Below are 14,496 nucleotides of genomic sequence, written 5' to 3'. Positions count from 1 at the left end.
GCAATTGTTTAAATTTATAATATTGGTTCCTTAACTCGCAGAAGACGAAATATTTCTCTATATATAAAAAAGAGCTGTCGAATCGTTTTCCACAATAAAGTATTGAATTACTGGACCAATTTGCGCACAGTTTTTTTTTAAATGTTCACTATGGGAAGATTTAAACATAATGAAATCCCCGGATTCTCCAGTGGAAAAATTGTTATGAACAAAATTTAGCGTAAGGTGGATAAATCAGGTGATTTTTCGAAAAAAGAAAAAATTAGGATTTTTTCAACTGGACTAATTCAAAGGATTCTTGTTTTTTTCCTTCGGTGACTATTTTTCAAATAATTGTACATAACTCCTCTTCATTTTATCCAATTCCTTCGTTAATAGAACAATTGGGAAGCTGAATGTTTGCTCTTTAGGACCACATTGATTAAACGTAGATTTATTGCCCTTATAGAGGTGAAATATGGGTTTCAAATTGGGAAAAACAAATCACATTTACACTTCGTCGTAAACCTGCCGACTGCCTCATAGTATACTTTAATAATGTGGCTCTTACCCCTGTAGAACAGATTCGTTATCTTGGATTACGTCTTGACAAACGACTAATCTGGAATCCTCACAAGACTGAAAAGACAGGAAACTGCCCGCAGATTCCGACTATTACAGCACTTACTAGACAAACGTTCTAAACTTCCAACTCATTACAAAAGACTGATCTACATGACAATAATAAGGCCCATCTAGACATACGGAGTTGAGATTTGGGGCTCCACTAAACCTTCGAATTCCTCTCGTATCCAATCTTTACAATCCAAAATCCTTCGTAAAATCCTCAATGCTCCTTATTTTGTTACTAATAAAACCATCCATAAAGACCTAAATGTTCCTTATGTAACCGATTCACTACTTCTACTTGTAACCGAGTTCTACTACTGGGCAGTTTCTCTACATCCTGTATCATATCATTATGTCATTATGATCAAATTTACTTGTTGTATTTTTTTTATACAGTTGTAAATATCAATAAATAAAAAAAAAATAATAAAGAAAAAAAATTCGTGTTATTTTATATTTTCGGTTCTAATTTGTTGAATTTGACCCGGTTTGTGCCAATTGATGCAGCTTACGAAGCCCTAAATGCATAGGACCCTCAAGGTATTCCTCATGTCTACACTGAACGCATCGGGATGGACAAGTATGTTACCAACAGTTCTTTCAGGCCTCCGATCGGCTGTGAGAGAGGACGTGGGATCCAGCGCTGCGGAAATGGTATTTACGCCTCCCTGGAGAGTTCTTCGAGGCATAAGGACGTCGGGAAGACTCCAAATCGACGCTGACGACCTTGCGACATCCCATCCAGACTCATCAATGGTTCCACACTTCACGACAACAAACACACAGACATTACAATACAAGTAAGACTAGAACACTCCTACAAAGTCACCTGCGTCTACCGCATCCCCAGTGTCAAACCGGACACACTCAATACCTTTTTTCACGATTCACTAACTGCACTAACTACACTAACTAGATTTTAGTGACAATCACCATCTACCATTACTCTATCAATTAGGCAAACACACAACACCAACCCCACATCATATACAACTTTCGGCAAGCCGACTGGAAACTCTACAAAACACACGTATACGACAACATACCCAACATTACAACACTCAACTCACCACAAAACATAAGTATGGCCATTGACATTCTACAACAAACCATACGAGACGCTGCAAATACATCAAACATCAATACCTACATTCACACCCACACCAATACACCTACGCACACCACCCCAACACATGCGCACTCTCATAAAACAACGCAATAACATCAAAAACTGCTAGTACAGGACTAAAGACCAGACCTACAGACCGATCATAAACAGTCTCACAAGACAAATAACATCCCTTATTTCGTAGTGGAAAACGTCTCTGTTGCATGAAGAACTACGCCGCACACTCTACGATCCCAAAAACTTCTGGAAACTAGTCCGAAGTCATAACACCAAATCGAAATCGGTGAAACTCCATCGAGGCGATGACCTCCTCCCGCAGATCAGGCAGACATTCTATCTGACTACTACCTACAACGTGACAATGCACGCACCGTCTCTGTATACCACCACCAATCCCAGACCGAAAACACACAAAACACCATTTTATATATATATTACACATATATAACTCCTGCTCTCGCCTCAGATATTTCCCAACGGAGTGGAAACATGCTATCGTTGTTCTACTCCTCAAGCCCAGAAAACAAGGAGGGGATCCGGTAGACTACTGGCCTATCAGTCTCCTCAATCATATCTCAAAAATTTATGAAAAGCTAGTCCTCATACACATCCGCAAACACTGCGACACACACGACGTCATCCCCCCGGAACAAACCGGGTTCTCGCGTGGTGTAAGCTGCTACCACAATGTGGCCAAGCTGCAAAGCGATGCAGTAAACAACCTAAATAGGAACCTTGCCACAGCCATGATCTCACTAGACTGTACACAGGCATTTGACTCTGTATCCCACTCCACACTAATCCAACAACTCAGGCTTCACCAATTCCCGGACCAACTGGTCGACATTATTGGGTCCTACAGTTCTCAGTCCGGATCAAAACTGAAATCTCCACTCCCAAGCCCGTTACTTGTGGCGTCCCCCAGGGTTCGGTCCTTGCGCCAGTTCTATTCAATATATACTGCCCACATATTCGGGACTAAATTTGACGATGCTGAAATATCTGCATATGCTGATGACATAGCCATATAGTCGGCAAGCATAAATGCAGACAAGGGCATGGACCAGGCCGCCGCAGCGGCCCAACTCATCGCTAACAAATTAGGAGACATAAACATTCACATCAATCCACAAAAAACAGACGCCATCATTTCATCTTTCACTGCACACATACAGAACAGAATACAAATCGTCAAATCAACATCATACCAACTCAAACACCTCATCTACTCACCAGGCCTGTCACTCAGACTCAAATTACTCATCTACAAAGAAATACTACGATCATCGCTCCTACACGGCGCACCACTACTACACTATCTCTACCCAACAGCCCTGAAATCACTACAACAATACCAAACAGTACACTACAGAAGATATGCGAGGGACATCTCTGGAAAGACGTAAAATGACACACATTCATAACGAACTACAGTTAAAAACAACACATCACACGGAGACACATTAAATTCTTTGACAGTCTCCCTGTTCCCTTCAATCCAGTATTCCAGTCTATTACTCCATCCCCCATCCTGCGAGGTGGCAGGGCAGGAAAGGTTCCAAAAACCCTATTAACATCACCTCATAACTCCATCTTCTGATGCACCCACTCCCCCTCCCCCACACTTCTTTTCGACTTCTGACTGTTTTTATTATTATTTCACCATTATCTATCGTCTTTATTAATTAATATTTTTATTTTTATATTATGTGATACAACACGAGGGGGCCCCTCACCTCCGGATTTAAAATAGCACCCTTTCAGAATGGATATCTCATGTGTACAGATAAACATAACAGGTAACCTTAAAATACCATAGATAGTGAAAGGTAAGATCCAATACAAATTACTTTTCTTTTCACAGTAATGCACTTATTAATTCACTTTTATTTCTGTTTTAGAGGGATCGGAAAAAAGAAAAAAGAAAAAAAGAAAAATAAAGTAAAGCCTAACATGCAGTTCACTTTGTATGCGGCCAATGGCACGCCCATTCCCATATGGAAGCATAGTCCAGAACCTCGATCTCGGTCTTCGGCGCAAAATTACATGGAGGTTCATTGTAGCAACCGTGATTCATCCAATCATAGGTGCAGATCTACTATATCACTATATTATTATGGTAGATCTCGCTGGATGTCAGCTGGTGGACCAGAAAATAGGATTGACGACACTTGGAAGATTAGCTAAGGTTACGGTACCCACTGTTTATTCAGTACCAACCGGTGAATGGTACACAGCCTTGCTACGCCAGTTCCATAGCGTTATACAACCAACATCCTTCGTCAAAGAGCCAAAGCACGACGTCGACTGTTAGGTTCTGCGCCAACGTCATTGGGAGGAGTGATGTGATGGCAAGATTATTATTATTATTATTATTATTGTTATTATTATTAGATCCAACGTCTTTAGCGGCACTAGTCGACGTTAGCAAAGAGACTGTTTTGTTATATGAATAATTATCAATGTTTTGTTATATATGACAAGTGTAAATATTGTTGTGTTGACAAATAAAGAGCGTAACTAAAGAGTCATCTTTATCGTTACAACAGGAACACGCTATAAAACTCTTTAAAAAATATTTTACCACACTTCGATATGGCAATGAGTCTCAGTTGTTTGAATTTAGTACTAATATTGAAGCACAGTTAGGGGTGCTATTCAAAAACTATTTATGTAACTAAATATTTATGTTACTTATGATTATTTTTATTTACCTTAATTAAACCACTGCAAAGTTTGGTTGAGTAATATTAAAGTTATTTATATTTTGTAATAAGAACTTCTGTTTCCTCCTTTCTAGTATTTATTGGTTAAATGTATGTTACCAAACCATAATAATAAAGTATCTCTAAATGTTTAGTTTTAACTAAATACATTAGTTTATAAGAAAATATCAATTGTGTTCATTGAATCTATATGCATCATCAAATATAGCCATAGCGAAGCATTGCCGGGTCAACTTATTTATAAAAGGTGAGTTATAATATTTCTCATGGATAAACTCAACTATAGAAGTCAGACAAATAGGTTCATTTAAAAAGAAATATCTTTTCAATTGGATTGTAAAATACTGATAATTTAGGAAATTGAATTCACCAAAAACAAAGGGTAGTATGGTATTTAATACCTTAGGACTTCTCTTGAATCGTCAGAGAATAAAATAATCGATTTCGTAAATCAACAAGAAGGAAAAGGAGATTGATCTTTGAAATATATTTGATCAAATATTCGCAAACCTAAATCGGAAGGAAGATACACTATGTGGATATAGTAACTTTGCATTAAATGAATAGAATTGCTGTAAGGTTAAGTTCAAGCTCGAATGTAACTGCCAAGATTTCTTCAAAAACTATCAGATGACAATATTCTCATTTAATAAGTTAATAAGAAAGGAGTAATATCCGACGTCTAGGATTACCATAAAGTTTATTTTAATTATTTCCAAGAAAAGCATTAATACTTGCTTTACAACCAATTGCACTTCTTTGATATAGGTTCTGTCCGTACTGTGATCCTGAAGTAGTCTGCATTTTAAATTAATCTAGGTATGATAATGTCTTCAATTTTTTTTATGCATTCCAAATTATAGTGTTTCTGTGTTTTTTGTTGTATTTTGTAACGATGTAAACTTTTATTAGTGTTAGATGTGATATTGATATTTAACACATGTTTAATGCTATATCTTTGAATATCGATCGTAGGCAATGAAATCTAGCCACTACTAGATTATCGGGATGAAGTTACGTGTTTTTCTTGTATAATATCGATACGCTATCAGCCTGAAAATTAAGATCAATTTAACGGCATTAAAATTATAAAAGGGATTTTTATAAGGAAAATAGTATTTTTTTTGTTTTTATTTAATGCACTAACCTTTAAACGTCTCTCTGCTTTGTTTAGTTTCCTCTCTTCTAAATGAGCTGTAGGGTTTTCTACATCTATCTTTTTGCGAATAGTTTTCGTAGTAATTTTGTTCATATCGATGTGTTAATTGCAAAGCGAAAATCTTTATTTTTTTCAAATTCGTTTTATAATTTAGATAATTATAGTTGAGTATTTATATGAATGTAGTGTGAATTTAGGAATTATTAAGAAATATTTTTTATGAATATTAAACATATGGCAGTGAAGTTTGTAAAATCTATATTATAGATGAAGAAAATCATGGATGCATGAAAATGTCTCATTGTTTCTTCTGTGACGTTTTCATGGTGAAGAGACTTTTTAAGGTTTTATTTTGACTCCGGTCCCATTTATATATTTTCAAAATCAATTAATAGGTGTGCCCTTAAGGGCCTCCTCTCGTTCCTTTCTTTACCTCGTGTTTAATAATTAAATATGAGCCGTATTGGTAATTACGAATTCATTGGAAATTTGCCGCTGTTTTTACATTGCTGGTTGTATTGTTAGGATGTTCGATAATTCGATTGTACACTTTCTATCGACCCGATATAATGCTTGTTTCTGCAAAAATTCCACTAAAATGAATATCAATTAGGTTATTAGCCGGTGTTGTAATGGCACTGCTTCACCTTCTAATACTTATTTTCGATCTCCAAAAAGCCCTTATTCCATATTATGTTTACAAAATTTGTATTTCTACAATGGTACTGGTACAACATGTCGTTGGCTCAACTTCAGTAGTAACATTTCATACTTCTTGATCTTTCTGTAGCTTGAAGCGATAGCAATTAATTTCCATTTCTGAATTTTTTTTTAGAGGAAATTCTGACTGTTATGATTTACTTTTTCAAGTAAAAATAAACAATGGGCTTAGAAAATCATGTAACTAATGGTTTTTCTAGACCAAAACAGCATCTAATGTGCCCATCTTCATTTTTTGAAACCTTCAGTTTCTAGTTTTTAAATTCAGATAGCAAAATATAAAATTTGAACATTGGTTATTGCTGCTCCAAGCGAGAAATTCATCTCAAATAGTACTAAAATCATTAACCTAAGCTAAGCTTGAATGTAAAGTTTGGTTTTATAAATGTGAGGACTCGTATAACCGTAAATTGACTCTGATCTAAAATAAATATCCATTCAAAATTCTCTGTCTTATGATTTAATAATAACTTATAATCAAAAAATATATTAGATTCAAATGTTACAGATCATAAGTTAGTCTTACCTTTGAAAAATAGTAACTTGAAGATGGAATCCTGCTGACGATTACGTTGTTGTTGATGAGTGACCAGTTGATGAAGCCGTTGACCCAGATGAACTTTACTGGATCCGTTGCTAGCATTCTGCTCAGCGTCCTGTCACCAGATGGCAGTCCCTGGAGGCAGCGGATCAGCTGTGACCTCTCTTCTGGTCCGCCTTCGAGCAGGGAGACCGCACTAGTGATTATGTCATACAACCCCATGATATTGTATATGATGTTCCTAACGTCTTATAACTTGAAGTTTATTAAATAGTATTTACATTGTTGAAAACGATTTTGACTCCTCCCAAAATAAATATTAATGAAAATAAGTTTGTGATAGGGTTGCTTAGCAACGAAATGAGTGCCTAGATTGTAAACAGTGCTTTCGGGTAGTGCTGCCGATTCTCGAGTATTTTTCACCAAATAGTCGAGTAAAATGTATTCACGTATGGTGTGGTCCTTTGACTAGTTTTTTTAGTTAATCATGGGAGACTTTTTCCATTTCTAACCAGTTATTATTGTTCCTTAGATATTGAATTTTAGATATAGAAATGGAGTTTCTTTTTTAATACTCTGGATTGATTGATTTTTGAGGCATGGAGTGATTATAATTTTTGGGGCCTGGGTCTGATTATTTTTGGTCCTAGAGCTGATACAATTTTATGTTTAAGGGGAAAATATATAATGTTAGTCAACTAACGTTACTTGTACTATCTGTCAACTATCAAGCCAGACCCAGAGAAATAGTACTGTCACGACAGTAAAACTGTCGTGAAAATAAATACTATAATGACTGTAACTATCAAACAGTTACACCGTGGAATTGGCTGCGACTTTTGCTGATATAACTGTGCGATACTTCACTGTCAAGGCTTATGCGTGTGATAGTTAATGTGACAGTTGCTTCACTTTCATTAATCGTACTATCAACTATAACGTAAGGGCTAGTGCGACAGTACAATCATACAGTTGCAATCATGAATACTTCACTGATTCTCCAAGAGCGGGTACTGTGGCGTGAATTTGTCGGGCAAGACGGGTATTTTCAAGGTGTTGAGTAGGTATATTTTGGTCGGGAGAATCGACAGCACTTGTTGTGAAATTCCCCCACAAAAGCTCTACCCCTACACGGTGAATCGGGATGGCAGCCAGTTGTACTGATAGTAGAGGGGTCTTCATAACTTAAATCTCTTGCGTCTGACTTTTGAATGAAGACTGTCACTCGGACTAATAAGGTACTAAGAACTTTAGTGCAGTTGCTAGGGTTGTTCCAACACAAATTTTGACAATCAACTAACTTGTGGGCGAATGGGCATAACGTTTTTTTCTGTTTCACAATCTGTATCGTGTATTTGTCCGCTAATTCGATGTGTTACTTTTCTGGCTATCCGGTTCTCTAATGGGGTGGGTGTTCTATAAGGAAGGTATCGTGCTCAGCAATCTACGGTATACTCGAGATGCAGGTGGCATGCAGGGTATTATATTTATGAAACCAAGTTTTTGAGCATGAGATGACTAAGTTAATTTCGTGTACTTTGAGAAAAAGCTGATTTTAATTTATTGAAGTGCTCGTGAATAAAAATATGTTGATTATAATATAATATTGATTTATATGAAATAAAATTGAGAATAAGTTAAAATTGTTATACTGACTTAATTTTTTTATTTAATTTACCACCCAAATTACAGTATACTATCATGATTTAAACTTAACGTGTTTACACTCCAGTTATCTCCTACTCTCTTGGCTTCTCTTTTTGGAGTTTGATGATGAAGATGTTTTATATTCACCGAGCTGTATTCTCTTAACTAAGGATAAGTAGGTATTGTCTGATGATTATATTAGCTGATTAAGGTTTTCATCTTAATCATATGACTTACCGGCGGATCTCTATTCCATCTTGCAGGATAACAAACTGACTGGAGATAAACTTTTTGAGTTTCTCCATCATTCCAAACTCTAAGATAAAATTTAATCAAATTTCATCACATATTCCCATGCTGCAATAGTTTAAAATTTCAATACAACAGCAGCCATGAATCCGGACCCTTGCCCCGGTACAACGGTACTGCCCAAAAGTCCTAAATTACAAGTATACTCTTTGCTACTTCGGAAATTAAGCCAATTATCACCCATAAGTGGTTAATGCTTTAAAATAATTATATAAAAAGGTTTTCAACCAATCACAATTACAGTCTACAACATTATTAATATTAATATTTAGCAAATTATTATTGATCATTGGATTTCTTTTTTTAATTGAGACACTTGGCTTAAAAAACAAAAGAAAAAACGATTAATAACTGAGACAATTTTTATATAGGCCGACTTTATTTGTTTTTTAAAATTATAAATACTGTTATTTTTTACTTTTTTATTAATACATCACTATTTAAAGTATTTAAAGAAAAACTCATAGATAACAGGTTTATTAATACTGATAAGAAAATGATATAAAGTTTTTATCTAACAAATGAGCTTGTTTCCGAAGCTTTGCTGAACTTTTTCGCAAGTTGTTTAGTCCTCGTGCCAGGAAAACTTTAAAAAAAAAAAAAACCTAAAACTTTTCAAAGTAATCTAACCTATTTATTCCTTCAGGTTCTAGTCCAATTTACCTTAGATCTTAACACTATTGATTAACGAACTCATTTTAACCTAGTTCACATCCCACCTCGATGAAAATTTTACGATAAAAGTAACAGCTTTTGTTGCTATATTATAGAATCAAGGGAGGGCTAATCTATCACTACATATTAGCTAATATCTTGTTTAGGCTGTGATTTTACTTTTGATCGACACATTTTAATGGGGTAATGGAAAGTTGAACTTGAAAGAAACTCTCCTATCCAGCGTGGTAGCCTTACTTATCTGACTTTTTAAACAGACAATTATAACGAGTAGGTTTGTCGATGTACGACATTTCACAATCTTGCAAGAAGAGATCGTTACACGAAAAAAAGGCTATTCTTCTCGACCGTACCCGCCTCTTTAAGACCCCTTAGGAGCGGCGGTCCCGTATTACTTTTGAAATGATTGCTAAAAACTGGAAGAGGAGACTTTAAGATAGTTTAATCCAGAAATATTTAAAAAGCTCCTGAAACTAAAAAACGGCGTGAAACCCTTCACTCCTACCCTCCGTGGAAGGCTTAGTTATGTGATTTTTCAAACACCCAATGATAGCGATTAGGTTGGTCGATTTACGACTTGTAACAATTTCACAGGAGCAGATCATAACACAAATAAAGGTCATCCATACCAGTAGGACCCGCCATACTAAGATCCCTAGGAAGCGACGGCCCTACATTACTTTTTACTCTACATCACAAAATATTTGCTTGAACCGGGAAGAGGAGATTGTAAGATAGTTTAGTCTAGAAATATTTAAGAAGCTTCTGAAATTAAAAAAAATCGGCGTGAATCCCGGCGAAAAGACCAAAAGGCTACCACGGAGGGCGGGTTTCACGCCGTAATCCAATTTCAGGCGGTTTTTAAATATTTCTCTATTTTACTCTTCTCGTTTCAAGTAAACATTTCAAAAGTGATATATGATCGTCGCTCCCTGGGATTTTTTTTTGTGTAATGATCTCTCCTCTTGTGAGTTTGTGATATGTCGTACATTGACCAACCAATTGGCTATAATTGTATGCTTGAAAAGTCAGATATGTAAAACTACCAACGAAGGCGGAAGACGAGGGTTTCACACCATTTTCCAATTTCAGTTGTTTTCAAAATATTGTTTGATTTAACTATCTTAAAGTAACTTATTGGGAGAAGATAGTTGACCATATGGGGTAATGTAGTCTGGGTGGCGGTCATTAAAGGTATCAAAATAGTAAAATAATAAATAGTTTTCTTTTACTATTTTTATACCTTTACTGACCGCCACCCGGAGTATCTTACTTCAATTACAGTAAGTTTGTTCACTACCGAGCTCGATGAAACGTTTACGATCAAATGTAACAGCTTTTGTCGATGTGTCATAGAATCAAGGGAGTGCTAATCTAACACTACATATTAGCTAATATTTTGTTTAGGCTATAATTTTACCTTGGATCCACACATTTTCATGTAATAATGGAAAGTTAGCTATCATGCGTTATATTCTCAGTAGATTATAACATATTTATAGTTCTTAATTATTTCTACTGCTTCATAAATAAATCATTTTATAATATAATAATCATTAATCAGATAACCAAGTAGCTTCATACTTACAAAATTTTTCTATCCAACCATTTCCCACAAGGTATTCTCTAATACACCTATGTACATCTCCTAGAAGAAAGAATGTATTTGCTGAACTGTCGTCCTGCAATTAGTAATTAATAATTTTTGCACATGAATACTTAATATTTTTATTAACTATATCAAATCAGCTTTTAACTATTAAGTACAGATCAATGTTTTGATTACAATTTTTTATTTGTAGATGCCATTATTAGGCCACCAGGGGTTTTCATTGCATAGTATTACATTCTTTTTCATTTAAGTACATTGGGTATAGATCAGTTTCTCACCATATTTTCAAATATATAAATGAATTAAATAATAAGAAGACACAGAAATGAATCAAAGTTACACTTAAATTTTAGTTCAGAACCGAACTTGTCCCTCTCCCATCCTCCACTTGGAGGAGAAAGCAGAACTTCAGAAGATCTCGGTACTTCTCTCTTATGGCATTGAAAGCCTTTAGAGGCTGAGGCTGAGTAAGGATGCTACCTTCTGACGATCAAACCTTGAGTGAAAAATATTGCTAGAATCTCCAAATAATTATTTACAATAGGTTTGGGGACCACGGCTGTTGCAAACTCCAAGAAGGATTATAGTGATGTGTGGATTGTGCTAAAGGTTTCCCACGAAAGGTGAAGATTTCCGATGGAATAAGGATGTGAGTTGTAAGAAGACCATATCCTGGATGTTTACGGAGAGTTAGTTTTTATGAAAGAAATTTGACCGCATGGGGATTAATTGTTGTAGGGGGTAAGGAAAGTGGGTTGAGTTACATAAGGAATTCTTCTACTGTTGTGGGTGGGATTAGGTTCCAAATGAAGGGTGAATTTTTTTACGATGTATTTGGCGAATTTCTCAGTTTTTTCTTCGTCAGAGGCTGCCTGGAACTCTCTTCTTATATTTTACATAACATTATTATTATCAATAATAATATTAAATAAAATAATGGTTGTTCCAAAAACAAAAGGGAATGGGTGTGCAAACATATGTTTTCAAGGACTCTAGAATGAATTTCTTCCCAAAACGTTTGCAAAGAAGAGCTATCGCTAAATCAGGGTCAGAGTACACGGAGAATTAATAAAAAAAATCACTCATGGCATTAAATTCACGAGGAATAAAAAAGTTTGGCAATTCGGTTGGGAAATTGTGTTGTTTTTAGATGGTAGAGTAACCTGTCAGTTTTTTTAATATTCAATAGACATTTTTATCCTAGTCAGTGAGTCTTTTCTGTCTGAATTGAACATACTTAGTGTTGGAATTTCTACCAGCAAATAATCTGATAAAGCCATAAGTTAATGCTGTTTATTTATCTAATGATAATCCATTATCATTTCATATAATATAGCAGGGAATCCATAGTCAAATGATTTAACATATTATTGACAGAAGGCTTGAATTAGTAGGTTGTGGATTGGAAGGAATTAAAGAGATTAGGAGATTAGGAAATTACGAAAGAGATTTGAAGAAAGAAAGAAGGGGAGGTGTTGTAAGTCAATACCCACCCCATATTTGTTGGAGGAGGAAATTTTAGAATTGGTGTTGGTTGAATATAATTCCCACGAAGATGAAGAAAATCTTCCATTGTAAGCTCAGGCGCTGGAAATGATTGATGCACGCTTCTACGCGGGTCCTTGTGGGATTATTGCTGTTAAGATATTTACAGACCTGACAGCCTCTATGGTTTGAGGATTAGAGTTGGTACCCTGACTAAGGTCTTTCTGCTTTTTCACAAGCTCTAGATTCATGAAAGTTTTAGTATGACTGTCCCACTGGCCCTCTTTGTATTGTGGTATTCTCTAGGTTCTTCGACTTGTGTTTTTCGTCTATTAATCTATATGTATGAATAATGACGCTGATTTCCATTGATTTTTTAATTAATATCCGTTAGTGAGTAGGGCTTTGGAAAAAAGGTATAATTTTTTTAATAAAATTTTAAGGTTAAGGAATCTTTTTTATAGAGGTTTTCTAATATATAAATTAATTCAGGGTATGATTCTAGATTACTGTTCAGGTAAATAGGATGTGGCTTGTTTAAAAGTAGTTCTCTGGAAAGAACTGATGGCTGTTGCGTGCTTCTTCTTCTTTGTCTAAATTTTCAAAAATAGAATATTCATTACTTACGTGAGAATCATCGCTTCCTTTAGTCATCTTTTGAGGGTTTCTGGGGATAGGAACAGTTCTTTTTCGTTCAAAATCTCTCAGGTAGATATTGTTAGAACACTCATCTTTTTCTATGATCTTCTCCTGCGAATTCTCCATTCCCAACAGGTATTGAAAATTCATTGGCTCTGATTACTCTTGTACAATGTTTTAAAATAATATGCAACAATATACAATTAAACGTAAAATGTACATAGAATGAAATTTTTAAGTAATTCACCTTTGCAGAAACTTTCAGCTGATGTAACAATATTTTATGTTCTAAACATGGCTGGTGTGTCGGAAAATAGGAGTAACTCAACTTTTAAAGCTTTTACAAGTTTTATCCTAGTTCAGATTAAAAAAAGGGACATGCTGGAATATTTTTTTGTAAAATATGTTCTAAATAAAAGACAAGCAAGTAATAGTAGTAAGAATCTAAAGATTCATAAATACTTTACAATTAACAACTCTGATAAAAAACGTATAGTTTATGAATATTTCCGGAACACCAACCAAGTAACCCGTTTACAATATAGATTAGGAAAACTTGTAAGATATCGCCAATAGAAACATTCTATTCTCCTTTTTATACATATCAGTTCAAATAATTATACTCAATATATTTACCGAACTAGGATACTGCCTCTTAATGTAATCCATTACTTTTGCAGGTCTAGAACCTGCCAATTCGTCCATCCTTTGTAACATGAAATTTCTCTTTTCTATGGACCCTTTTCGGTTAAGGTCTTCTAATAATGGTCTTAATCGTAGCTTAGGAGGTGTCCTCGGTCCATAAAGTATTGTTTCATCAAAAGATCTTCTGTAACCTACTTCATCTTTGGTGTCTTTTTTCTCCCTAGAAGAATAAAGACACATGAAGACAATATGGTCATGGCAGTTTAAGACTATCAGAAATATTGACAAATTTCTATTATAGTTTCAATACTAAATAGATGTTTGATTTTTATTTATAGCTCGTTCGGTACAGAACTTTAAAAGGCTAAAATCCTAACTTAGTACTCGGATCACTAAATAAATTGATGGCAAATATATAATTATTAATGTTATATTTTGAGTCATTAAACATAATAAACTGTAAATCTATGAAAAAGTAAATAAGATCTTCTAATTATGGTCTTAATCGTAGCTTAGGAGGTGTCCTTGGTCCATAAAGTATTGCTTTATGAAAATATCTTCTGTAACCAACTTCATCTTTGGTGTTGCAATATAAACATA

The 14,496-nt window shown here is 35.0% G+C and overlaps 1 protein-coding gene across 1 annotated transcript in view; it reads right to left on the bottom strand.

The window, feature by feature from the left end:
* LOC106679052 (tubulin polyglutamylase TTLL5) overlaps positions 1-14,496 on the bottom strand; it is a 42,482-nt gene that overhangs the window by 25,386 nt on the left and 2,600 nt on the right. The window contains exons 2-5 of the mRNA XM_014417973.2: positions 13,888-14,116; positions 13,240-13,371; positions 11,104-11,197; positions 6,870-7,060 (exon numbers count right to left, since the gene is read on the bottom strand). Of these exons, the coding sequence (XP_014273459.2) occupies positions 6,870-7,060; positions 11,104-11,197; positions 13,240-13,371; positions 13,888-14,116 (646 nt within the window). The remainder of the gene's footprint in view (positions 1-6,869; positions 7,061-11,103; positions 11,198-13,239; positions 13,372-13,887; positions 14,117-14,496) is intronic.

Source organism: Halyomorpha halys, unplaced genomic scaffold (assembly GCF_000696795.3).
Source record: "Halyomorpha halys isolate HHAL.00 unplaced genomic scaffold, Hhal_1.1 Scaffold173.1, whole genome shotgun sequence".
Taxonomy (NCBI): Eukaryota; Metazoa; Arthropoda; class Insecta; order Hemiptera; family Pentatomidae; genus Halyomorpha; species Halyomorpha halys.
Note: the sequence above shows the minus strand (reverse complement) of the source record. Positions and strands in the feature narration are given on the sequence as shown.